The following is a 26,368-nucleotide window of genomic DNA, read 5'->3' as shown; positions in this document are numbered from 1 at the left end:
CGTTTTCTATTTAGGTAAAATAAAAACGGATTATATTTGTATTAGAAAATAATACTAGTTAAAATTATTTGCAAAGTAAACGAAACGTCGGCACTATTAGAAAATTATTTTATGCTGTCAGCATTAAGTGTATGTACTCATAACAAAACAATTTTAATTAAAAAAAATTAAAGATTTGTGATTAATTAAAAGCGTTTCAATTCCGTAAAGTGTATTTTCTCAAGTACTTCTAACTACTACTCAGCATTCACTTATATCGTTAATAACATAAAAGTAAATATGAAAATTATAATTGTTTACTTGCTGTTGCAGTAAATTTGAAACTTGATTAAAGATAGACTTTGAAACTGAAAAAATATCAAGAAAAATTTAAAATAAAAGTCATGCGCTTTTTCAACATAATTTACTCAACAAATTACTTTAGGTTGTACTCTTATTGAAAAATGTTGATTGAGTTCAGATTTTAATGAATGCAGGAAAATTACGAAAATCCATTTTATTTTAAAATCACAAATATTCGTCTCGTTAGTTTGTAATTATAATTTGTCAATAAAGTAATTTTATTTTTTACTAGCTGCCTCCGCGAACTATGTTTCGCCTGAATATTATTTATAGTTTACTAAGCCTACCTTTTTAGTAGTTACATACCAACATGGAACATTTTGCTACGCTACCACATAGAGAGTGTTCGGTTTTCCGGAACAAAAACATATTTAAGTATTAATAAAACAAAATTTTAAAATTCTCTCCATAAAAACCACCTCAGAGTTCAAAGAATAAATAAGAGAACAATTACTCGAATTGGTCCAGCCGTTTTCAAGTTTTGCGCTTGGCAAAATCTTTTGTGATTAATTTTTATTTAGATGATAGTAATAACATACATCAGTAACCTATAAAGACCACAATCGTCATGTATTTGCTTCTTGTAACATATTTAATCACGAATAACAAATAACATTTCTAATAGAAATACGAATCCGAACCGAACAAATTTATAAGAGAAATGTTTTCGTATCGAACTAGTTAGTTCTACAAAAACCAACAGCTGCGAGCTAAATCTACATTGTCTAAGGTTGGGTAGTTTATATAAAATTACACGGTCTTACAAAAATAGCTTTATTGAGATCTAACTCTAGTAAATTACTTATTTAAAATTTACAAGTATTTTTTATTATTACTCCACGTATCTTTAAACGATAAAGAACGTTACTTTATGTACGAATGCATATAGTGAGTGCGTATTGCCAAACATTGGTATTTTCCATATTTTTGTACGGATCAGAGTCCTGGTCAATTCGGGCAGCGGACCGTAAATGAGGCATTCGAGATGTGGTGTTGGAGGAGAATATTGCGAATACCGTGGACTGCAAAAAGAACCAATGAGTCCATTCTCAACCAACTAAAAATCACCACAGACTGTCAACTATCATTTACAAACGGGTGCTTAGCTACTTTGGCCATATTGCCAGGAGAGAATTAAATAGTCTCGACAAATTGGTAATGGTAGGGAGGAGTGATGGCAGGTGAAGTCGGGGTTGATCACGGATCACCTACTCGTTGGTCTGACCAGGTAAAGACAATTATGACAAGCTGAGGATAAAGGAAGTCGATGTACCACTTAGGGCTTTTCAAGCACGACCTTCAGTAATGAAGTTTGCGAAGAAGATGATAGACCGACTTATTCTGCGACATTCCCAATAGTTCAGTGGCTGGTCAGTCAGACTTGTCGAGGCTCCTGCCTTTAGGTCGAAAGATATCAAACGTCAACATCGTTCCTACACAGTGCGTTTTCAAAAAGTTGTCGAGAAAGTTTGTGAGCTTTTCATTCTTACGCATTACCTTCCTAGGTTGAATAGAATAAGTGTAAATATAATATAGTATGATATGTTATGTTTGTTCACAGATATATGCGTTGGTGTGCGTCATATCACAGTTTCAAGAGTACATTGATGGGCGAGGGACCGCGTCGTTCGACTATTCCGATAGGGTGAGTCAAAGTCCTATGACATCACCATACAGTATCTTTGTAACAAACAGTTGTTACATACATTTGCGACAGCTACAAACCGAGGCCTACCATCCTTGAAAGTATTCCGACCAGTCAGTGGTTGGACTGATCGAGGATCCTTCTTTAGGGTGGTCAGAGGAAGAGCTGCTGTTCCTCTCACCTCAATCTCACCTAACTGCACCTACACATTATAAATCCCTTTTGTCAGTTTTAAATCGTTATGATTTAGTTGAGACATGACTCCATTATTCCTCATGTATTATAAAAAAATAATTGTATATTAAATTCGTTTTTCTTATTTAAAAATCAAACTGCTCTTTCTTACAAATTAATACAATATTCACCCATACACACAAACCTTGTGCGTATTAATTGAATTTATGTTTAGTTTGTAGGCTCTACGCCTCACCTACAACTTATCGTAACTTATATATTAGCCGATCTGTTCGTACTTTCTCGAAGTTTTCTATTGCGTGAGACGTTTTCTTTTTCATATACAATCAAATTTTGTTCATCATATTATGAAGTTCACTTAATACATAAAGAGTAGAGAAGAGGGTAAAGAGCGGATAAAAGGTTCAAAATTCCAATTCAAATCCTATGTATTTCTGACCATTTCTTTTTGCGATAAAAAGTCAACTAGACAAAATATCCATACAAAGCTCCTCTGAATAGCCGACCCGAAGTTGTGGAATATAATTAAAGTCGGCACCAAATGAACAGTATTTTAAGCTCGAACTTTAATCTGTGCCAAATTATAGGGCAATTAAAACATTTTGTAAAAAAAATTAAGCCACATAATTGATCTTGGATCACTTCGCTTACATAAAACGCTCACGTTGCAGTTCCATTCTCAGTTGCATGAAGATCCATAAACGCCTAAAGAATATGGGACACCACCACTCTTTGGTGCCGATTGGATGGATTTAACATACCCATTTCCTCACGATGCTCTCCTTCATCAGCAAGTATTAATTACGCACATAAAAATCCATTACTTGCTGGGACTCCCTGGTAACCTAAGGATAGAGAATGTCACGCTTAGCCCTTAGGCAAACATTGCTCTGACACGACAATTAATTGGATTCGGCCAATCGATAAAAGTACGGCTACCAACCAGAAATATTTTTTTAGTTTAATTAAAATTACTTTTGTGGCTTGACAGCAACATCCTTTATTGCATCAAATTTTTAAATATTTATACTTAATTTTAATTGTTGTACATGCAGTGTAATAAGATATATTTTATTTTAATTTTTTAAATATGTTTATGTGTGGTCTTTCAAACCGCCAAACAACTTGTGGCTTCGGGAATCTAATTCCAGGTTCTAATAACCAAATGAATTAATTAAGTATTGATCAACTTCCCCTCGACACCTGTTAAGTGTAGATTGAGGAAAGTTCATTACGCGCTATAGTTCCAACCCAGATTACGTCATAATGCATAGACTTATTTCCACTAGAATACCCAATACCTTCTACCTAAATGATCACAAGCCGAGAAGTATTTACTGCTATATTTATCATCATAATGGAGAAATATTAAATTTTATAATTCTGTAGAATCTAATTTAGCGTTTGATTGGATCGGGAAATGTTTGATTTTGAATGAAGATGCGCTTAATCCATGAACGGCAATTTGATTACACTCTGCTTCAAAGAAAATGTTGTTTATAAAAAGTTTATATTATTGGAACTAATTGTCCATATCTAAACAACGTTTCTCAGACTGGAACGCTGTTGTTTAATTTATATCTTAAATATTAAAAAACAAAACCACTTCTTAAGTACAAAGTAAAGTTTGTTTTTTGTTCCTGTTTAGTTTTTTTTCTTAATAACTGTATGCAATATGTACTTTTGCACTTCTTGCCTACCATATCTAATTTAATGCATTTTTTCTCACAGTGGTTGCCTGGAAGTGATCGCTCGAAAGCGATAAGGCCGCAAGTTGCCCTCCTTTATGTTATTTTTTTATATTGTAATGCAACGAAGTGTTAATAAATAAAATTTGCTGAAATTATAAAGGACACCGGCTTGCCTTAGACCCAAAATATCGACGGCGTGTCTCAAACACAGGAGGCTGATCACCTATTTTCCCATTTGATTGATAGAAAGATGATTAAATAGGTACAGATATCTGATGCCTAGACCTAAAAAGGTTGTAACTCCACTGATATTTTTTAATGCGGAATCTATGACATTACCATAGATATCCAAGGAACTACATCGAAACTTTTAATGTGTATATATAAGGAATGTATTTAAGGTTATTTGTTTGGAGCCTATGCCAGCCAATTAATTGGCTAGTCACTAATTGTAATCACTTTTTCGAAAAGCTCATCTATGAGAATAACAAACGTCATTTGTTTATAAAAAACAAAAGCAAGTATAGCTAAAAGTCAAGGTCTATTTGAAGTCGATTCTCACAAGAAACGTGCTTAATTAAACGATATCGATTGATGGTCACACGAATTTCCCGTCATTGTAGTAACTCATAATAGCTGAAATTGCGTGCTACGTTTTGACAATACGACCGGTTGGCTAAGCCATTAATAGTAAGCTCCTTTGATCGCCACTGACATGCTAATCAATCAACATTATATGTTTTTGACGTGGCTATCAACCTAAAAGCATGCCCTGTTATCCTATCGGAGTTCAATCAATGCAGGTCGCGATTTTTGAATTTACAAATAAGTACAACTTGGTTGTATTGAAAAAAACATTTTTGTGCTATAATTGCCCCGGTCATGATATTTGTCACAAACAAATATTATATTTTACATAATATGTACAAAGCACACCGTTTATTAAAGTACCTTTAGAGTTTAGACTTTACGTAGGTTTTTTTAAAGGTAGAATGCGTTTATTAAAAACGTTTAATACTTAGCTAATGATTTTTGTTGATGGTAAGGTATTTCTTGTATCATAAATAAAATAATTTATAAATACATACTTGCAACTCTTTAAACTTATTTCAGGCTTCCCTGGGGATTAGGCAAAAATTCCTCGAATAGCCTGCTTCTGCAGTACAAATATCGATTGATATTTAGCTGCATTGGCCCACAAATTATTATTGATAAGCTTTACAATTAATATTTTGTGCATTAAATACATATTAGTCATATATAATATATTACAACTAACAAAAATATGTTATGTTCTCCGATTACAATTTGAAATTCCCGCTCTGATCAACAATAGTCAGAACTTGATATTGACAGAATGGCGTGAAATGAAATTATGTTATCTAATTTAAATTAATCTGTTGATAAAATGAATGCAATGTTCATCTTCCAAAATGTGGTTCTTCTAAAAGATAAATCATGTTAAAATAGACGTAGACACTCAAAATTTAAAATGGTTTGCAAATATGTCACCGAACTTATATTAACATCTATAAGACAATGTAATAAGTAGATTGAATTAGTTCAAGTGTTTCATAGTACACGGCTTCTGAGGACCTCATTGGCAAAATATTTTCTTATTTGTTTAAAAATACATTCAAACCTTTGATAAACTGAGGTGATCGTTTTGACTGAAATTGAAAAATCTACTCTCCTTGTGATATGTTTGAGATTAGCATAGAATTAATATTTGCATTGCCAGTCGAGTTCACTCAGTCTATATGTATGTACCTGACGAGGACAAAATATATTCGATCGAATATATCGATAGACGATTTTCTAATTTCGCATTCGGGTGTTTAGGCCGTCATCTCCCAATATAGACTTGTATGGAATTGAATTGAACAACAATAATATGAAGAATTGTACAATGTACATGTATGCGAGTGGCGTTGATGTGTATATTACTAACTTAATTACAAATAACTTTTAGTAGAAGGTGAATACTACTAACTAACATAAACAGCTTTTTAAATATATTTTTTTTCCATTCAAATTTACAATCTCTAAATGTCCCAATATATAAAAGAAACCCACAAGGATTACATCCAGGAAGGATGGTGCTACTCTTTCTCTGAGCTAAACTCTGACTGGCCTGAAGGACCTAAAGTCGAGAAGTTGTTTAAGCTTTTAGCGACCTGAAAAACTTTTGTACTGATGTAATTGTAGCGAATGTAGGTGTCGCTACAAATATAAGTAAGAAGAAATCCTCCTGATTTTTTGTGTTATTTCAACAATTATATACATAGTCCATTGAAAAGTTACATTTGGGGTTGCGTTTTTTAGAGGACGCAATTTTATTTATGGAACATGTAGGGGGGGTCAATACAAGCTTAACTCCAAGTTTGTGGGGTTGGCGTGCTTGTCCCCCGGCCGCCATCTTGGATAAAGGGGTCCAAAAACCATGTTTTTGGCTATATCTCCTGAACTATCCATCGTACATAAAACTTGCAAAGACACATTTTGTAGCAAATCGCTGTGTCTACGATTATGTCCATGTAACTTTTTATCATAAATCCAAAATTCAAAAAGTTATAAATAAAAAAGTGATAGCTAGCTACCATTCTAATAACTGATTGATAATATAATTATGTCGAAGATTACCATATCAGCAAGTTGTCTGTGGAATAGGCCTACTAGGAATACCAATAAGTAAAATTGTAGGAATAAAAAAAAAAATATATATATATTTGGAAAATTTGTTTAAAATAAACGAGAGATCTTAAAAGTAAGGTAAAACTGCTGTTTTGATCGGCTTGTCATGAGCATTGACGCACCTAGTCAACTTTAGAAATAGAAAATATTTTCACTTTTTTTACTTATAACTTTTTAAATTTTGGATTTATGATAAAAAGTTACATAAACATAATTGTAGGCACAGCGATTTGCTACAAAATGTGTCTTTACAAGTTAAATGTAGGATGGATAGTTTAGGAGATATAGCCAAAAACGTGGTTTTTGGACCCCTTTTTCCAAGATGGCGGCCGTGGGACAAGGGTGGCGACCCCACAAACTTGGTTTTAGCTTAACACTGACCCCCCCTACACATCAAAAAAATAAAATTGCGTCCTCTAAAAAACGCAAGGTTAGGCCTAAAAAATGTAACATTTCAATGGACTAACATAAAAATATAAAAAATGTAATCGAACATTCGCATTAAATTGTTGCTAACTGTTATATGCATGTATGTTTAGTATCTATATTTTTATTGCAAAGAAACGAGATTTCAAAACGACAACATTTAAAAGCATTCGGCGTTTACGTTTTTAATTGCGAAATAGCAAACAATCAATTAAATTCGATCTTTTCACTTTATATTTAAGTATCAAAATAATATATTACAAAAAGTAATATTTCTAGAATTGTATTCAATATATTTACTAACAATAGTTATTTTGTTATTTTGACGGCTCATTGGTATAGTGGTTAGTACACCTGACTGCGAATCCATGGGTCCCGGGTTCGATCCCCGGCTGAGACAAACATCGATGTGATGAGCATTTGGTGTTGAGCTTAGATCTTGGGTGTTTAAATATGTCTATCTATCTATAATATGTATGTATGTATATCCGTTGCCTAGTACCCATAACACAAGCTTCACCGGCTTAGCATGGGACTAGGTCAATTGGTGTGAATTGTACAATCATAACATAAAAAATAGTATTATTTTGTATAATATCATACATGTAATCATATTTTTTTAATTATAGCTAGCTGGAGTTCAGTACATTGCACACCCTCCTCAAACTACAACTACGAGTTCCGCTCCTAGTGGCCGCAGACGATCCGCCCCAAGGCCACTGCTCAGTCGATGTGACCCTGAAGAGTTTTCTGAAGCACCATCTAGAGCAATTAGTAAGTTTTTCTATATTTGATAATAACGGTACAAAAACATTAGAATCAGTTCCATGTTGAATAAAAACAACAGCGAAAATAAGTCTGTAATTTTTATTATTTTTAGACTATAAAGGTCGTATTATGGTCGTATTATTAGTTAAGAAAGAAAATAATTGTTTCTAAGGATTACCGTTAATGCTGCTTGTTTTGATAAACACCGCTTTTCGAATAAACAATTAATTTTAAGCTGATACCGCTCAGATTTCGCAAACTTCACCTTGTCATACACCCGATATTGTTCCCGAAATAATGCTTTTTATTCATTATTATTTTTTCTTCGCTCATTCTTTACTCTTAATGGATTTCCTTTGTGTATTTTCCCTGATCAGAACAGATAATGTATGTTTCAGAGGGATCGTATGATGATAAAATATATTTTTAGACCTTTTTTAATATTTATTACATGAAATGTGTATACGAATATAATTCACCAAATATATATTTTTCACATTTTGATAAAATAAATCTCCATGGTGAGAATTTGGACACCGACGACTCAATAAAATCATTTAATAAAAGGTAAAAGTAAAAGGGAACGTCAATTAAGAAGAGGCTAGCCCAGGACAAACCAGATAGGGCTAAAATAGGGGAGGCCTATGTCAGAGACAACCTGACCATAAAACAGGCTTCTAATAAAAAGTTATCAATTGTTTTTTTGTTACCAATTATTTTTTATTTTTTTGTAACCAACGGCCAGATAAGGGCTTTATTTATTATTTATTGTTAATATACAAAGCGTCTTTTTGCACAATAATTTTCTTTGATGTTTATCTAATCGATATCTGATCGCGGCTAATAGCACTGCATTAGCATAAGTACTGCCATAAACTAGTTGTATGTTTAAATATTGCGAAAAAATAGCTGACGAAAACGAGACGTTTTTAATAGCAAAATTATTATAAGCAGGTAAGAGGCGTACCTACGCAATATATATTTATAGTTCAAGAGTAGAGTATTGAGAGAGATTCTTAGAAGTAAATCGCCAATTATTGAGCTATACTTAGAATCTAGTGCTTATTGTGTTTATAAAAATAACGTAGAAAGTGGCATCAATGTAGCAAAACGATTTCGTGGGCCACGCACAGTCAAAAGATGGCGGATGAATTTCTCTCGGAGGGACTGACCCAATATTAGGGTATTATGGGGGAAGTTGTATATTAAATAGATTAACTGTATAAGTATATTGTATACGCAAAATTGGTAGTAGAATATAGTTAATTTATTAAGATATTCATTAGGTTTGCTGCAGTTACACACATCGAATTTAGATTAAAAATCTATTGAATTTAACATACTCCGTGAGTCATATGAAATGCTACCTTAAATGTTCCTATGATATAAATATCCTAAAAATAAAACACGTTATAAGGATGTGATTATCATAATTCATCTTTATTCATATAAGCGTAAGTGATGGGGTGATTAAGGGGTTGAGTACACTTTTGTTGCGACGCTAATTTATCGATTGGTCCACATTCCTAGCCGCACTCCAAACCAATTCTGAAATGAATGATTGACTTAAAAATTACTTCATAGCGTTAACATTGCAGTTCCAAACAAAGACCTCTGATCATGTTTTCCGATCTTCATCATGAGCCAAATGTGGGTCTATCTTTGGACGTTTTTCGTATCCATTTTTCTCCAACGGGCAATGCGCCTTTTGCATCCATTTGCAGCCTGTTTTGTGATGTCATCGCTCCATCTCGTCAGTGTTCTGCCGAGGTCTCCATTCAAAGAGCCTTCGGTTCCATCGAGTCTTGGCCATGTGCGCTATATGGCTCGCCGCCGCCATTTTAGGTCACAATTGATAACATTACGATTGCGGTCGCGAAGGGAGATTCGCAGCATTGAAAGATCATGGCAGATACTCTCGTACCTACCTTACCTCTGGTAATTTCTTGATAGTAAATAATTTAAAGTCTGCAGGTTCTGCAAGGCGATTCCGTAAGGAATCGAGACTTAGACATGAGTCCTATCGAATCATACTTAAACACGTTTCTATAGTCGCATTTCTGGTATTGTAATCTCAGGGTAAGTGATTTTGAACGAATTTTGAATCAGACTCACTTCATTTAATCTATTGGCCTAAAGCGCGTAATCCTGATGAACTGGGTATTAATTAGTGATTATTCATTTAATAATCGAAATTAAATTTAGTATTAATAGAATGATAACTCCGCTCCGTAGATCAAATTTAACCGCAATAAAGAAACAAATACTTTACGCATCAATGAGTTCTGGTTTCATTTTGTCCCGTTTATTGCAAAGGGTCAGTACTGTTCCTTATTATTTCGTTGTACAACCAAACTTGGCTATGAAAAAGAGTACATCTTGCCAGTTATTTTATATAAATAACATCGGAGTAGGTTTTCTAGAGAACGTTGAGTGTCACCGTAACGTCAAATAGCGGTGCTGTCATTTGCATGACGGCCGATATAGCGGTGATAAACAGTAGTTCAACGTTTTTCGCGTGTAGCGGTGCGCATATTTAATTAATACAATGACTTGGACGAGCGAAAATGATGAACAATTAATTGATTTTGTTAAAAATCATGAAGCTTTGTACAATATCAAATCCAAAGAGTACAGACAAGCTCAGATGAAGCAAAATGGGAATAACACTTAAAAAAATACGGTCGCACTACTTTCTAGGAAACCACAGCTTGGCCACCGTAAAGACGGCCGTTAGTTAACGGCACCGCTTATCTAGGAAACCGTAGCTGACAGTTTAATTAAACCGGACCATTGAAATAGGGGTTCATTGGATGGGAAAATCATAGAAACCACGCATTAACATTTCTATATCTTGCTCGCTCTAAACAACTAATTAGGCATGACTCAATATATTGTATTATATATATATTATTTACACATATATACACTGTACTGATTTTTAAAAAAAGCGTGTGCTAATTTTCGTTCTTACATATTATTGTGTATATTGTTCAATATTAATTCGGTCTTATGTAGTATTATAATATCGTAGCAATTCAATTCAGTTAGGTTACTTCCCGCATAAAATTATTATAATTATTTAAAGTATTCTATACTTTATGTGGTCGGCTTTATCCGGCTGATAAGAGACATGCTACGCTGTACTAACCTGCACTGCTCACGACATACGGACTACACTCGTCTGAGTTGCACTACAGTTACACTCATGTCTCACTCACATAATTAAAAGAAAGACGATGGTGTGATTGATTTCAATCTACCTCACTTGTTTAGTTATTACGATTTAATATGAACAATCGCCAGTTATTTGGTTTTTCAAGTATGTAATATAATTAATTAACTATTTAAGTACCTTTACTGTTTTGCTTTGTTAAGTAGATTAAGTATTAACATATAGGAAAGAGCGTTCATCCCTAACACAGGTTCTTGAACTTAAAAGGGATGTACTAAAATATAGATTTAAGACTATTTACTTAATAAAGAAATTTTTGGTTTTTTTTTTTTTGTTTGTACTGTAGTACATCAACTGAGCGCTTCTTAAAGAATTTTTACCGCACACCCCTACCGTGTGGAACCAGCTGCCCACTGAAGTAATTCCTAACCAATTCGACTTAGGATCCTTCAAAAAAAGAGCGTATCAATTCTTAAAAGGCCACAAAAATATTTTTATACTTTATGTTATTCTTATGAGTTACTAAAGAATTCAAAATGGGGTATATTACAATATAGCGTATTGTCCTGGTTTGTATGCCGGGCGAAATAACAAGTGTTTCTCTTAAATAAATATATATATTCACAACTTAAGTATGAAAACAATTGTAATGTGTTTTTAATGAATATGGTAAATATTATATGTATTGTTTATTATAATAGTTACGACCTTACAAGGCGAGGAAGAGCTGGTGCTAAATATAATATAATTAAATAGAATATTAAATAGATTATTGTAAATACCACATTATCTGGCGGATTTAAACACAACCTCGGTCACACACACATATGGGCTTCCTAGTTTACTACTAAAATACCCTTTCTAGTCCTTTGTAGCTAAGGCTTATTTATGAAGTAATTAAGAGCGAGACAGAAGAGTAGAAGGGAATCCATCTCGGCGTTGTTTGCTAACGTTCTGGCCAAACATTGTGACGTCGTCCCTCATCAATTTGTCAGTTATTTACCGTTGCTTGAGTTCAATTAACGGATATAAAGGCACTATCCATTGACCAAAATAGAATAATGTGTAAAATACGAGTAAATGACTAGCTAATGAATACATCTTACGCAGTTTTGGAGATGCTTCTGAGACCTAATATGTACTTACACATTTCATTCACTCACTCACGTGCACCCACACACTTACTCACTCACTAACATGCACACACACACACAAATAATTTAATAAAAAGATGTAATGAAATTACATATACTATATATAATGGAATTTACTATTAGGTTTGTTATCGAAGAGCTGGGAACCCTGACATAGGTATTTTTTACTTAAAAAGTGTACATTGTAATTAGACAATGAATACGTAATAAACATACTTTTTTGTAAAAACAATAATTGGAATTGATAAGAGTCAAACTTAGATCTCAACTATGTCTCTTTCTAGAACATGCCAGTCTCCTTCACCAACTTCTTTTGTTTAATCGCAAGATGATTATTGCGTACACGGAAAGATAAACCGATAAGCCAAGATTTCAGGGTTGTAAATGGCATTCATAACCACTGAGGTTACATCCAATAGATTTACATAATAATATCAGACATTTGCATTAAAAAATATGCGGAACTTTTTCGGTAAACTTTGTCGAATATATAAAACAACTTTTGTGTAATTCTGCGTGGTCGTTACGGTCCCAACTTAAATTTGATAAAATTTTGGGCAAAAATTTAAATATTATGTAAATGTTAATACGTTTTTCGCGGTTCCCTGTTAATTAACTTTTTGATATGGGACTGTTATAATAATACAATTTTAGCTTATCTCTTGGTTGTGAAGTGTTTGTACCTATGTATTAAATATATATCATTGGATCGCTTATTAGCGATAAAGTCTGTAACACTCAGCGATTTAATAATCTGTTGGTAAACCCTTTAGATTTCTAATTGGAACTCTCATATCTGGTGGCATAAATGAACATACTAATGCCTATAAAATAGTTAAGGATAAAAATTTCTCTTGCGCTCATTTAGCTTTGATCCGTAGAGCGCACATATGATCTTCACAGCACAGAGCCAAAAAACTTAATCTCCTCCGAACCAAATCAAAATGTTTATTTATTCATATTGGTTACTATGTACACTTCTGCCCTGCGATTCTGTAACTCACTTTTCGAACTCACACATCCTCCTCCTCATAAACAATAAACTACAAGCTCCTACCTTTTCAGAATGCCAAATCATAAAATGACTGCTTCACCACTGATTTGAGAGCGACCGCCGATGCGAAAACCGTGTGTGAGTTCGAAAAGTGTGTTACAGAATCGCAGGGCTGAACGTCAATATTTAATAAAGTAAAATCTAAATTCACATTTACTAACTTTTCCAGAACTAAGAAACTTTCCGCAACTCTTTTCAAACGTCAATTTGACATACTGACCCCTAAGTTAAACTCAAAAATAAAAACTTGCAGACTTCACTCAGGCTTACCGAGCTATTTACAGAATAACATTAATACCCTTCAAGAAACGGGATTCTTTTTAGTAACGGTAGCCTTTATTGATAAAATACCTACAAAAGCAATCAAATTTATGTAAAACACTCGTATAAATTACTGATATTCATTAGGAACTTGAGCGTTTTAATACAATTCTTTATCTGGGTTATTTCAGACACGTAACAAATGTAGGTATATGATTTATGAAAACATTCAGGGCTGAGCGCGTAAATTCTTCACAGATATAACACATGGTTACCTGATTAAGCGTTACATATACTCGTATTATCTTGGCTTACACAATCCTCTTTAGTATTTTCTACTTTAATACGTTGGCGTAAGGTGTGTTTTGGCTTGAGGAAAGTCCATATATTATTCTTTGGATTTACTTCGATATTGGAGCGAATGTATGAGAGGGATGTATCTTTTGAGTAGTATTTATTACAAAATCTCACTTTCTAGTTACGGGTAACGTAAAATTCAACAGAAGAACGCCATTGATAGAAATTAATACATATTACTGTTGTTGTTTTTTTATGGGACAGGAGGCAAACGAGTAAATTTAAACGAATGCTTATCGCCGCTTAGGACACCCCTTACACAAGGTTTGCAAGTGCGTTGCCGGCGTTTAAGTTAGTGGTATGCTTTTCTCTTGAAAGCTACTAAGTGGTAACGAATCGGTAATTCCTGGGATGGCAAAGGCTGTTTTATAATCCTGTAATTATTTTACAGGATTATAATAAAGCCGAATACAGGGCACTCATATTTAATAAAGCTACTTTGCAAACAAAGAAGCTTCTATGCAAAACTTATCTCATAAGAGAGTAATCTGTAATACTATCTCTACTGTCCATCGTCAACGACAAAATATTTAATAATCCAATGTTCCTAGCAGTAGCCCCAATGGCAATGACCTGTACGCAATGTCAAACACAAAAATAGACTAAGTACCTATGTTGATAGATTAGAAAATGTCAATTACTCCGATATATGTAAGTGATATTAATGCTTAGGCATAATGCTTTGGATAAAGCTTTTCGTGTCACGAACCTAATATATTTTTCCCTAATTATAATAACACTATCTTTATACATTATTCATTTCCTTCGTAGAAATATTTTATACGAACAATTTCGAATAACAAAAGGTAATATGAAAATTTGTTATCGTAAATCAAAAACAAGGCGTTGTATCAAAAGAAAATTATACATATGTGCTCTCAAATTAGGAATTAATTTACAACATTTTCGGACTGCTTGATTTCAACTCACGACCCAGTTTTCAAAGCAACTGCAGGATCCCTTCAAATTGGGTGACACAGGCCCGCCCGAGCTCTCAATGGGGCGTTCGTTTATTTCCTTAAATTGACGACCTAATTGCTTTGGGCGGTTCGTTTTACTTTCTCTTATTTGAGTAGTATCTTTGATCCACCACTTTTATTTACAGCAAAATTCTGGATACCCATAATTTGCGCAAAACTCGGCCTGCTTTTATCTATCTTTCATTGCGGCCTTGAACTGGCCCGAATACATTTAAAAGTTGCTGAGCATTGAAATTATATCGCAATGAGATTCATTCATATGAGTATAAAATGGTAATTTATTGTAATTTTATTTTCGATCGTTACTTTTTGTGACATTTTTTGCCTCCGACAAGCGCTTAAATGACTTTCAGTTGATTCTCCAGTGACCTATCAGATATTGGTTTCTGCTAGGTTCAAAGACTTGAGGTCTTGAGGACTTGAGGTCGACTGCTACTGTAATTACGACATTTTTTACAGCGTCTGTGTTGTCAAAGCCATCTCGATCTAACGTCAAGAAGCATGTTCAGTTTCCGGATGAGCAAAGTTGCATTGAAGAAGCACCCGAAACTTCAAATGGGAACGAAGGAAAATCTTGTAAGTGTTTAATTTTTTACAGAGTATTTCTAAGTAAAAACCTCTAAATCTAGGTAATATTTTTTTTACATTCATTTGTTTTATAGTCATAAAAAATAAGATTTTATTTTAAATTTCTGTTTACCTCGGTCCAAATTTGTTGATAAACCTATGCTGCTCTGCTAAGCTGCTACTGTACAAATTACACGGTAATCAATATAGTTAAAGGGCATCTACGTTTGGTTTATATAAATGTACATAACTGCCTACTAATAATCAGCATCAGAACAGCTTTCTTACATAATATGCTGAGTACAGTATTATTACTGTTTGTACTTTTGTTGTGTCCCATCCAGTAATTTAATAAAAGACTATGTTCTTAATATTCAAGTAAGCAGAACATAATGCGTATTCTATAGAAGTGCTTTAAATATTATGTAGAATATATGGTGAATTTTTAAACAGCGATCTATCACGTACTCGTAGCTAATATTCACCGTAGCAATACAGATTATTCATAGTTGATAATAAAGTAGAAGTTGCATGCAATTTAGTCAGATATTAATTAAGAGGCGCTACAACCCCTAATCATGTCCTAAGGTTGTATGAGTTTCATGGGTCATTTTTCTTTTATAAGAAAATAGGTAACCCTCAATCACTGATTTTCTCTCCGGGATTAAAAGTTGCATGATTACTGCAATATTATTCCACTATTTTAATATAGTAGTTGGGGATATTTCTGAAACGTTAATAATTAGAATAGGAGACAAAATGCAAAGGTCCTAACTTTTACATCACACATAAATGTACGTTGCTTTTAAGATCTGTTTTCTTGATACCTTTAGCAGTAGTTGTGCAAAAATGCCTTTACACGTGCATTAAATAAGGCTGTATTTCGATTGCCATTCAATAACAATGCCTTTGTTTCACAAGAATAATTGAACTTGAATGTTAAGAACTAATATTGAGCTTGAATTGTACAGAGATTTTCCTAGCTTTTCGCTAACAATTTACCGCTAGTCCAGTCTTGTTAATAATAGATATACTTAACATTGAAAGTTATAATGTTAGTTTTACATATGATAAAAAATTAGTCTAGCTTTTCATAGAGGGAACGCTGCCAGTATCTTCGGAATCCTGCCTAAAGGGACTCCTTTTAATAATATTTTATTTATTATATTTTAAGGTTTTTTAGTAGAGAATTGTTATTAATGTTCTTATTACGTATATAACTAACCAATTGTTGTATGGATTGATCAATAAAGCTTTAATAATAATTAAAGATATGATAAACAATAAATGTTCAGTATAGACGGCAAACGTAGACGGAAAACTTGATATTAAGCGATTAACCACCTAATGACATTTGCACTACCAGGCAAACATTGACAGCCTTTAAAAATATTTTAAGTATCACAAACATCCCTTATGAACTACTTGTAACAACACTTTTGGCTTTAGATTTTCCATCTATTTCATTAATCATTTTGCTTCATGGGCAAGTAGCCTTGGTCTGACGCACGTTTTCGATCGGTCGTAGGAGACCACTCCTCACGATAATTTCCTTCGCCAAACAAATTCCTGCCAGAGTTCTAACGCATAACATGTTTTTAAGAATTGCACGTTCAACCAACGACGTTTAAACATCCCATTTATAAGCAAGAGAAAATCTAAACTTGTCATCTGTGGTTGAGGGGAATTTTCATTGTTATTATAAAATTGTAATTATATAATATTACTAGCTAACCCGGCAAACGTTTGTTTTGACATGTATATTATTTTTAGGAAACATTTTTTAGTTCAATAAAAATAACTATCTACAATATTAAAAAATAGGGGTTGATCTTTGAGGGGTGAAAATTAGGGGTTGTATTTTTGTATCATAAAAAAATCAAAACAAAAAAATCTATAAAATAAAACAAAAGTTTTGGGCCGGACCTTTAACATTTAGGGGTTTAAAAGATAGATAGTAGCTGATTCTCAGACTTACTGAACAACAATTTCATAAGTTTTGGAGGAGTATGGGAACAAACACGAGAATTTTATATATAGAGATTATATTTTTTTTTCTTGATTATAGAACCTTACAAGGTAAGATGTACAACAGGTGGACCTTACATCAAAGTTGAAGCTGGGATAACATTAACACTTGGCTTTAAATATGAAGCGAACGTACCATTTTGTTTATTTATAACTAACGACTCATTGATCTAGTGGTTAGTACTCCTGACTGCGAATCCATGGGTCCCGGGTTCGATCCCCGGCTGAGACGAACATCGATGTGATGAGCATTTGGTGTTGTGTGTTTAGGTCTTGGGTGTTTAAATATGTATTTATATGTCTATCTATCTATAATATGTATGTATATCCGTTGCCTAGTACCCATAACACAAGCTTCACCAGCTTAGCATGGGACTAGGTCAATTGGTGTGAATTGTCTTAAAAAAAAAAATAACTGCTTTAAAAACTTATATATCAATTTGCGTAAATAAATAACGAGTAGTGGACTCGGTTACGTTGTAACAACTGGCTTAAAACGAAGTTGTAACTTTGCTTAAAACAGTTACAATGTTCAAACTTTCGTTCGATATTTTTGTTTCTTTTTAACATGCTATATGACATATGTGGCTGGTAACCAATCGTTTAGTTGATTTAATCTACGTAGCTATTGGATTGGGAGAAAAATGATTCGTTTAGGCACAGAAAAGATCAAAAGTGATCATTAAAACAAAGACAGAAATATGTTTGATATATGATAGTAATGAGACATTAATTTTTCTTACAGAAGCGTAATGTTCATATTAAGTCGAATTAATGACTAGTCGGTGTTTAAAGAGCATCGTTTTCGCTGTTATTAAATAAACCTTATCAACAGCGTCACGCGTGATCAGCTCGTTGTGGATGGAGCTGGAGACGGAAGCACCACCACCGGAACGCTGACGACGTCGAAGCGAGCAGTACTACCGGCCAGTTTCGCGCGCCCGAAATGAGCGTCGCAAGATGTCCGCCGCCGGAGTACCGCCCGCTACGCCCGAAATTCAAGACACATCATTGTAAACAATAACCAGTGAATACTAACCGTAATCTAACGTTTCACTGGCCGTTTTGTACCCATTTAAAACTAGACAGTCTACTAGGAGTTACTAATGTAATGCTTTAAGTGCAAATTACCTTATACCACGTTTCTATTATTCTGAATGTGAATAAAATTGTAGATGAAGTTACTCAAATATTTTAAGCACATATATAACATAGGGCATCAACAAACGCAGGCGCCATAAACAGGTATTGAGTAGTTAGGCGGGTTACAATGTAAATCGTAAGATGAAACAATGGGTACACGCTTAGTTATTGGTATATATATATATATATACATTTCAATCATATTCACTATGCAGTCGTTTGGCCAATCACAATCGAGAGAAACGTGATCTGGTTTCGTCTTTTGTTTTACATTAACACCTCAGGATATTTTAATGAGTGTTCTTATTTTGTATATATACGTAATATAGTTTATAGTTCTTGTAAATACAATTTCAAATAAATTGTGTGTTTCATTAAATAGCTTACAAATTCTTTAAAGTTTAATCTTACCTGTACTTATAGCAAAATAATTTCCTTATCCAAGATGGAAATCAATTTCCGCACAAGACAACAGTTTCCTCATTAAAATAGTTCGTGATAAAGTATCATATATTTTCGCAATACACAATATATATAGAGTAACTTAAGTGAGTCTCCTTGCTTTTTGTTACATCAAATAATAGCTATGAGAGTAGGAAAATATATAAATATAACATATAAGAGACAGGAAATGATAATAATCGATACATACATTAGGCAATAGATATGTTTAATCTACTGGTAATACTTAGTGTATTAAAATAAGAAGTCCTATCACTTAACATATGGACAGATAGATTATGGACGGTGATGAAAGTTTTAATATTAAACATTGTTTTTTTTAATGTTCATCACATTAATGAACTTAAGAACTAACGAGATCTTTATGATAATGTTGATGGGCGCATTTTTTATCCATTATGCGTATGACCGCTGGCGTAGAGACCCAAAGTCAGCTTTAGTCTCTGAAACTAGCGAACGCCACCATTGCCGATCGCCATTCGACAACATGGAATATCTATGATTTAATAAACTTTATCGGTGTATTAGATTTACAGAGTAGAGGTTCTGGGAGGGAACATAACTCTCTAAGATATTCTTTCCGTTGCTTATGTTAAATTTGTACTCTATAGTTCTCAACAAATTTCTTAAATACATCGTCATGATACAACAATGTCAGATTTTAAAAACAAAATCCACATTGTATCATATTTGGACAAGACTAAATATTACGGCAATACTAAAAAAAATCCATGTGTTTTAAATTTCAAATTAATCAGTCGGTAAAATAACGGCTTTGATAGGAACATGTGATTCTAGAAAAGTGTGTAAGTTATGTTATTACATATTTTTATTTTGTATCAAAACAAACCCTTTTTTTGTTTGCTTGTATTCCAATTTTTATAATAACAGAATATGAATTAAAATAGTTATGGCAAAAACTAACATGATTATATTATTTTGAAATGGCTGCCCTGTAAAGTTTACTATTTTTCAGAACCGTCTCTACGACTATGACGACATTTAAACCTCATCATTGCTACACGAGTATTAATAAAACTTCTTTAATTGACAAACGCGAATTAATTACATTAAACATAACTCATGTTTGGAGTGCCTTTACATTAATTACTCGAATTATATCATATATTTTAGAAGCTTGCTGAATCAGAATAAGATATAAATTTTGATTTTCTCTGGCATTAAATTCTTATCAGGTAACTTTTTAAATCATTGCCCATCTAACGCAAATTATAAACTCCTTGATTTTTCTATAGATTTCAAAGTAGGAATCGTATTTTTATGTATTTTATGAGACAAAAGGAAGTTTGAGACTGTTTATTACAAAGCTAATGTTTAAAAAGTAGAGTAGTGTTGGCCTAGTGGCTTCAGCGTGTGACTCTAATCCCTGAGGTCGTAGGTAATGGACTTTATTTCTATGTGCGCATTTAACATTTGCTTAAACGGTGAAGTAAAACATCGTGAGCAAACCGACATGTTTAGACCCAAAAAGTCAACGGCTTGTGTCAGGCACAGGAAGCTGATCACCTACATGCCTATTAAATTGAAAAATTATCATGAAACAGATTCAGAAATCTGAGGTCCAGACCTATAAAGGTTGTACCGCCACTGTGTTTTTTATATTTAAAAGACTGGTCTAGCCTACTCGCAGTTAAGGTTGAAGAAATAAAACAATAAATTGTAAATAAGGGATTATAATCTTACTATAGGGGATACAATTCACGTTAGTGAAATTCGGTTTAACAAATATACTGTACTATGTTAATCGCTAAACATACAGTAATGGAATAACAAAATACATAAAATATATACCATAATGTCAAATTTCTATAATTTTCGAGGTTTAGTATTCGTTTTAACAATTTGTGCATAGCTTTCACAATTAAATTGCGTTACAATTATGAATATAACAATCTTTAAGATTACATTAATAAATAATCCATACAATTTAAGCGCATATATTTAGTACAAAGCTTAATAAGCTGCACTGGTACTATGCAACTTCCAATTTGTATGCAATTTACATACTCTTCATATTCGTAGCGCGAATATGCAACAAGCGGGGATTAGTTACAGAATACCGGCGCTGGTTTAAAACATCCAGTAAAACGATTATATATTGAAGCCTTGATACATATGTACAGGTTTTTTATGAAAATGGTGCTATCTGTCTGTCAAAAACTTTAAAAAAACCATATTAATCTGCAACCATTTTTTTAAGTAATATCTAAATAGTTTTTTCTAAAAACTTCTCAATTAGCCCTTTAAAAACTAAATCTCTTTGCATCAGATCGTAAAAAAAATACAGAAAGAGACTTAGTAATATCAGAAGTAGCACCATTATCAAATTACATAGATTTTAACATTTGCGCATAATATAGTCTTAGTAATGAAAATTTATTACAAAATTTAACCACCCAGTAAATTACTTACATTAAAAGCCTCAGCTGTGACAAATTTGGTTCAAACATTGTTAAAGCATCATATACAACGTGGTATTTTCAATTAGCATTTCTCGAATAATCGAAAACTATGGCGTATAACTCAAACTCGGCAACTTTCCATTAGGTATTTCCTCGCGAGACAGCAATTGACGTAAATGAAAGCATTTCGGCTCTCTTATGTTTTGTTATCCTACTCACAAACGTACTATAAGGCTAAATACATAATTAATGAGGAATAAGGACAAAGCGTCCAACAGCTAGTTATGGTGTAATAATAAGGCTTCAACCCCCCCCCCCCCCCCCTTTAAGTCCCCCTTTAAGACCCCTTTTAAGTCTCGAGAACAAGATTAAATTTTCAGTCTTTGAACAAGGAGATCCACTGTCGGGGATTGCGCATTCTAGAGAGCATCTTCCGTAAACAGATCTGAGATGATCTAGCCTAGACACGGTGTAAAACCAAACATTCTTAGACGATATAATTTTGTTTAAGTACAAGAAGGAAAAACAAAACAATCACAGGGTACATAACGTGACCTCTCCCTTCCACCAGCAGCCGAAATAAATAATATTTATACTTGACTTTAAAAGTAAGCATATTCAGAATTCCGAGCGGAGGGACGTTGCTCCAAAATGTTGTTTCACTGTACCTAAAACTCGCTCTGAAAGCCGCCGTCTTATAAGCAGTGCTCGTCATATGTTGCAAGCCAGGGTTTCTATGTTACATTTACCTCCGAGGCCAAGAAAGCTTATCGGAGAGGTCTAGTGGCTTTTTGCTTTAACAACCCCAAAAGGCAAGGTCGCGAAATATAAACGCCTTCTCTTCTCCATTTTGGCCTGGTTAATCAACATTTAGACTCACATAAAGCTATAAAGCATGAAAGCAGGACCCTCTCAACATGGACAAATAAAACTATTAACAGACTACAAACTGGGACATTTCCTTCGAACAACACTAAAGAAATTAACAGAATAATAGTAGGTCTATTGATATACGCATGACGTTAAAACAAAAGCGTTCAACACTTGCGTCCTTCCAGTTACTATGAATGTGAATTATGGGCACTCACCCATAGAAAAATCCTGGAGCTTTGTCAGAGGGCCATGGATAGAACCACGGCCACGGCCACGGATAGCCTTTGGGTACTTTGAAGTGGCGTATTAGCTGTATAAAAAATCAGTCTAAACGCGTTATAATTAGAGGTTAATTTCATTTGCCAATATCGAAAGAAGTCTTTAATTAAACGGCTGAAGCCGACAAGCTAATTGATTAGTCACCTATTAGAAATATATCTGCCGGTCTTGCTTCATCATAATAAAGTCGTTTTTTCGACAGATATTTAGGATATCGTCATTTATATACGCTATAGTTTTCGTATGTTCGACAAGTGATGTAGTAATAATCTGGACAAAAGTGTTCTAATAGCAAATACAATTAAAGATTAGGGAAAAACTTTTCTTTTTCAATAAATTTTCATCGTCATTTCGCGGATTTCTTCCCAAATCTTATTGATGAAATTATCCCTTGCTAGACTTGCTTAAAAGTTGAGTAAAAAGCATAACGAATGTGGGTGTGATGTTGGGAAACAATTTCTGTTTTGGCATTCTGTTAACTTCTAAAATCTAACAAACAACCTAACTAACCGTGCTAATAATATTTATTAACATTTTACATGAAAAGACATCGTACTGCCTTTAGGTTAAGAAAGCGAATATAAGTTTGAAACAAACAGTTGAAAAAAGCCGTACATTAGAGACTGCTTTCAATCTATTTAGTTTGTCCACTAACAAATTTCCGCTTATTATAAGTTCGTTAAAATATCATATAACATGTGTTAAAAGTTTGTATAAAGAATGTTACAACGCTGTGGTAACTGAACTAATAAGATATTTAAATATAAAAATCATTGTCATAATAGTCAGTCAATAGCTACAAATATTCACAAAGCAGAAACAGCTTTTAATATGTTTAATAAAAGCACATACATGTTTGTTCGTTATATTTCAATGAGTTCGCTGCCATAAAATCTAAATCACCCGATTGCTCTGTTTTAACTGCGCACCTATTCGTCTCCTCCTAATTGATTGCGATTACGCTGTGAGGAAAAGAGATACCCTTATTTAAAACAGTGTAATGTGATTTAGTTTTCAAGGATGAGTCTATAAGCGATCACATTAGAATGAAATGATGACTTTAAAATCTTAAAACTAATGTTCGGTCAAAAATAATACATAAATTAAACGTTAAAATATCTTTTTTGAGCCGTTACGTTTATCACTACACACATAAATTAACCCAATTGAATTCCCATGACAAATTAATCAAAACGCTTTATTAGACATTTTTTAATTGATCACGAAAAATACCTATCTCGTATACACATAATCTTAAAATTATTAGGCATTACATAAAATAAAACATAATTTAACGATATTAAAGCAAGCATATTTAATACGACGGCTAAAATGCGTCCAATTCGAGTAAAATATATTTAGTTTTGGGAGTAAGTTGCATCCCAACAACACGATGTCCTCAAATGAATTAAGACTTCAGGGCTTAGTAGGGTTAAACCAAAAATTATCTTAATTCAAAGTGAATAAGTTAATAACATAAACTTAACTAAAGAGTCTTTGCGACTTATTTGTGCACACAGATCGATAAAATCATTCATCATAAATCACAACAGGCCGTAATTAAAGCATCATTAAATTAAACTTAATGTTAAAATACTTAAACATTTTACTATGAGAATGAAAATGTATGTTACTAAAATCGCAAATATTGACATTAATGTGATATAAAATTTAAATAATCGTGATAAATACTGTAAACATTTCAAACAGAATCATTTTATTAACTAGCCAATTTCGATAGTCACTTTTTAATTACATTATAATAATTTTTCACCCGTTCTGAGTTAATAAAACGTCAATTGTATGTGTTAAAATTTAAAATTTGTTCCACTAGACTATATAGTTCCCGGAGAATTATTTGTAAAGATGTGGTACTACGCGAAGTTTATTCGCCATCTTCCGAAGTTACGTGTCGGGACTTATAAAATTTACATTATAGAAATTGGCCGTTTCGTTACCGAGCTTTATATGGGTGGTATAGTCCATAGTACTGCAGTCTTATCGGCAGACGTCGAGAGGAATGAGAAGTCGTCAGGGTGCCATCTTGCTGATATCACCTTATCCGGATGGCGCGCTATGGGGACGCTCGACAGCGCGCAGGTCAGATCACCTGCGGAGAAAATTACCAATAATACTTCATACTATTTACTAAAATTACAAAAATATTATATAATACATCGAGGCGACTCTTTACAGCGGCTTGGGTTGCACTGTGTGTTGTGAGATTTATTGTGTGTCCCATCTTGAGGAACTGGATCAGCAACAAGTATTTTAGTTTGATGGAAAAATTTGATTAATAATTATTGATATATTTGATATTTAACTATTGTATGTCAACAATCAAACGTAGGAATCAGGCTGATCGCAATCAATACTTAGGTACCACTTAACCCAAGAATATAAATAGTTTAAGTAACAGTAGTAGACTTAACTAGTGGGGTGAGATGAGATTGGGATAAGAGTCGCGCCCGGTACGAGGTCTGAATGCCGACTAACTTTAGTGAATACAATAAGATATAATGTAAATGAACACACAAGCAAATCATATTGCATGGTGTCATTTACATTGCAAATACCTGTACGGTTGTAAATCGTACAATGTCTCTTTTATAAAATAGAAAGTGCTAATTACTAACAGTTATTTTATCAAAATACGCAATATATTATAAAAGTGCAGAATCAGATACACTTTGAAAGTAGTCTCCAGCCGTAAAAATAATGTTTCGAACTAAAAAGTATTTATATACTACATAATAACACTTATAACTAATAATAATTCTCGAATCTAATTCAACTTTAATATAAAAACTAGCTGACCGGCAAACTTTATTTTGCCATGTTTCTAGGAAACATTTTTTTAGTTCACTAAACATATCTATCTACTATAATAAAAAATAGGGGTTGATCGTAGAGGGGTGAAGATTAAGGGTTGTATGTATTTTGTATGCTGTATCATAAAAAAATCAAAACTTAGGAGTGGACCACCCTAACCATTTACGGGGATGGAAACTAAATATCCGATTCGCAAACCTAACCGATATACACAAAAAATTTCAAGAAAATCAGTAGATTCATTTAAGGAGGAGTTTAATTACAAACACCGAGACAGGACGGACCCACGAGCAACGGGTACGGGCTAGTAACACTAGGGGGTTTGGGGACTAGCGATATATGAATTCTGTCACAACCCTTTTGTCATAAAGTTTTTATTATTATTAGGAGAATTTTAAATAGCTAATTGTAACGACAAGGTCAAACGTCTATAAAACCTAATACAACGAATATCAAGCTATTTGCTAAAGTACCCCTTCTAAGCCTCACTAAGGCGTATCATTTACTCAAGTGTATATTTTCATACATAATACGCTCTAGACACGAGCACAGTTAAATTGGGCAGTCACCTCTATAACCATAAATGTTAATTAAACTTGCACCAAAATACAATTATTCAAAAATTTCTTCAATAAAAGTTTACATTTAAAATTGCGGCGTCTATAAATAAGACTTTTTAAAGTCATATGAAAAAAGTTTCAGTTCGCAGTACGAGGATTCTAAATCCGAAAACAATTCAAAAATCAAACGACAACAGTCCAGTGCATTTTTTACATACAAGAGGTAAGAGCTAAGTTTCGAGGTTAAATCATTCCCTAAGACTGGGGTCACACGGCATTGTCCTGCACGTTTTCTTTGTATTCGTTTTTTAACGTACTTCCACCCGGGTGTTCACACGGTAGATTTTCATTCGTGTAAAATACGAATAGCCGCAGTCTTCACACAGTTGTCACAGTAAGCGAGAACGAGACAGAGCTATATTATGTGCCACTTTAAACCGAATTTACGTTAAAATTCAT

General features: G+C 33.4%; 2 protein-coding genes across 5 annotated transcripts in view; one reads left to right on the top strand and one right to left on the bottom strand.

Annotated features, from left to right (window-relative positions):
* The window catches only part of LOC125062755, a 61,423-nt gene extending 42,628 nt beyond the window's left edge, over positions 1–18,795 (top strand). For both annotated transcript variants that reach the window (XM_047668873.1, XM_047668872.1), the window contains exons 7-10: positions 1,904–1,987; positions 7,623–7,767; positions 15,202–15,318; positions 18,173–18,795. In XM_047668873.1, the coding sequence (XP_047524829.1) occupies positions 1,904–1,987; positions 7,623–7,767; positions 15,202–15,318; positions 18,173–18,237 (411 nt within the window). In that variant the 3' untranslated portion in view covers positions 18,238–18,795. The remainder of the gene's footprint in view (positions 1–1,903; positions 1,988–7,622; positions 7,768–15,201; positions 15,319–18,172) is intronic.
* Positions 18,796–21,706: 2,911 nt separating this feature from the next.
* LOC125062790 (WD repeat-containing protein 47) overlaps positions 21,707–26,368 on the bottom strand; it is a 60,784-nt gene continuing 56,122 nt past the window's right edge. For all 3 annotated transcript variants that reach the window (XM_047668947.1, XM_047668948.1, XM_047668949.1), the window contains one exon: positions 21,707–24,627. In XM_047668947.1, coding sequence (XP_047524903.1) covers positions 24,482–24,627 — 146 coding nt within the window. In that variant the 3' untranslated portion in view covers positions 21,707–24,481. The remainder of the gene's footprint in view (positions 24,628–26,368) is intronic.

The sequence above is a fragment of the Pieris napi genome, chromosome Z (genome assembly GCF_905475465.1).
Source record: "Pieris napi chromosome Z, ilPieNapi1.2, whole genome shotgun sequence".
Lineage (NCBI taxonomy): Eukaryota > Metazoa > Arthropoda > Insecta > Lepidoptera > Pieridae > Pieris > Pieris napi.
The sequence above is the reverse complement of the archived record's forward strand: the minus strand, read 5'-3'. Positions and strand labels throughout refer to the sequence as shown.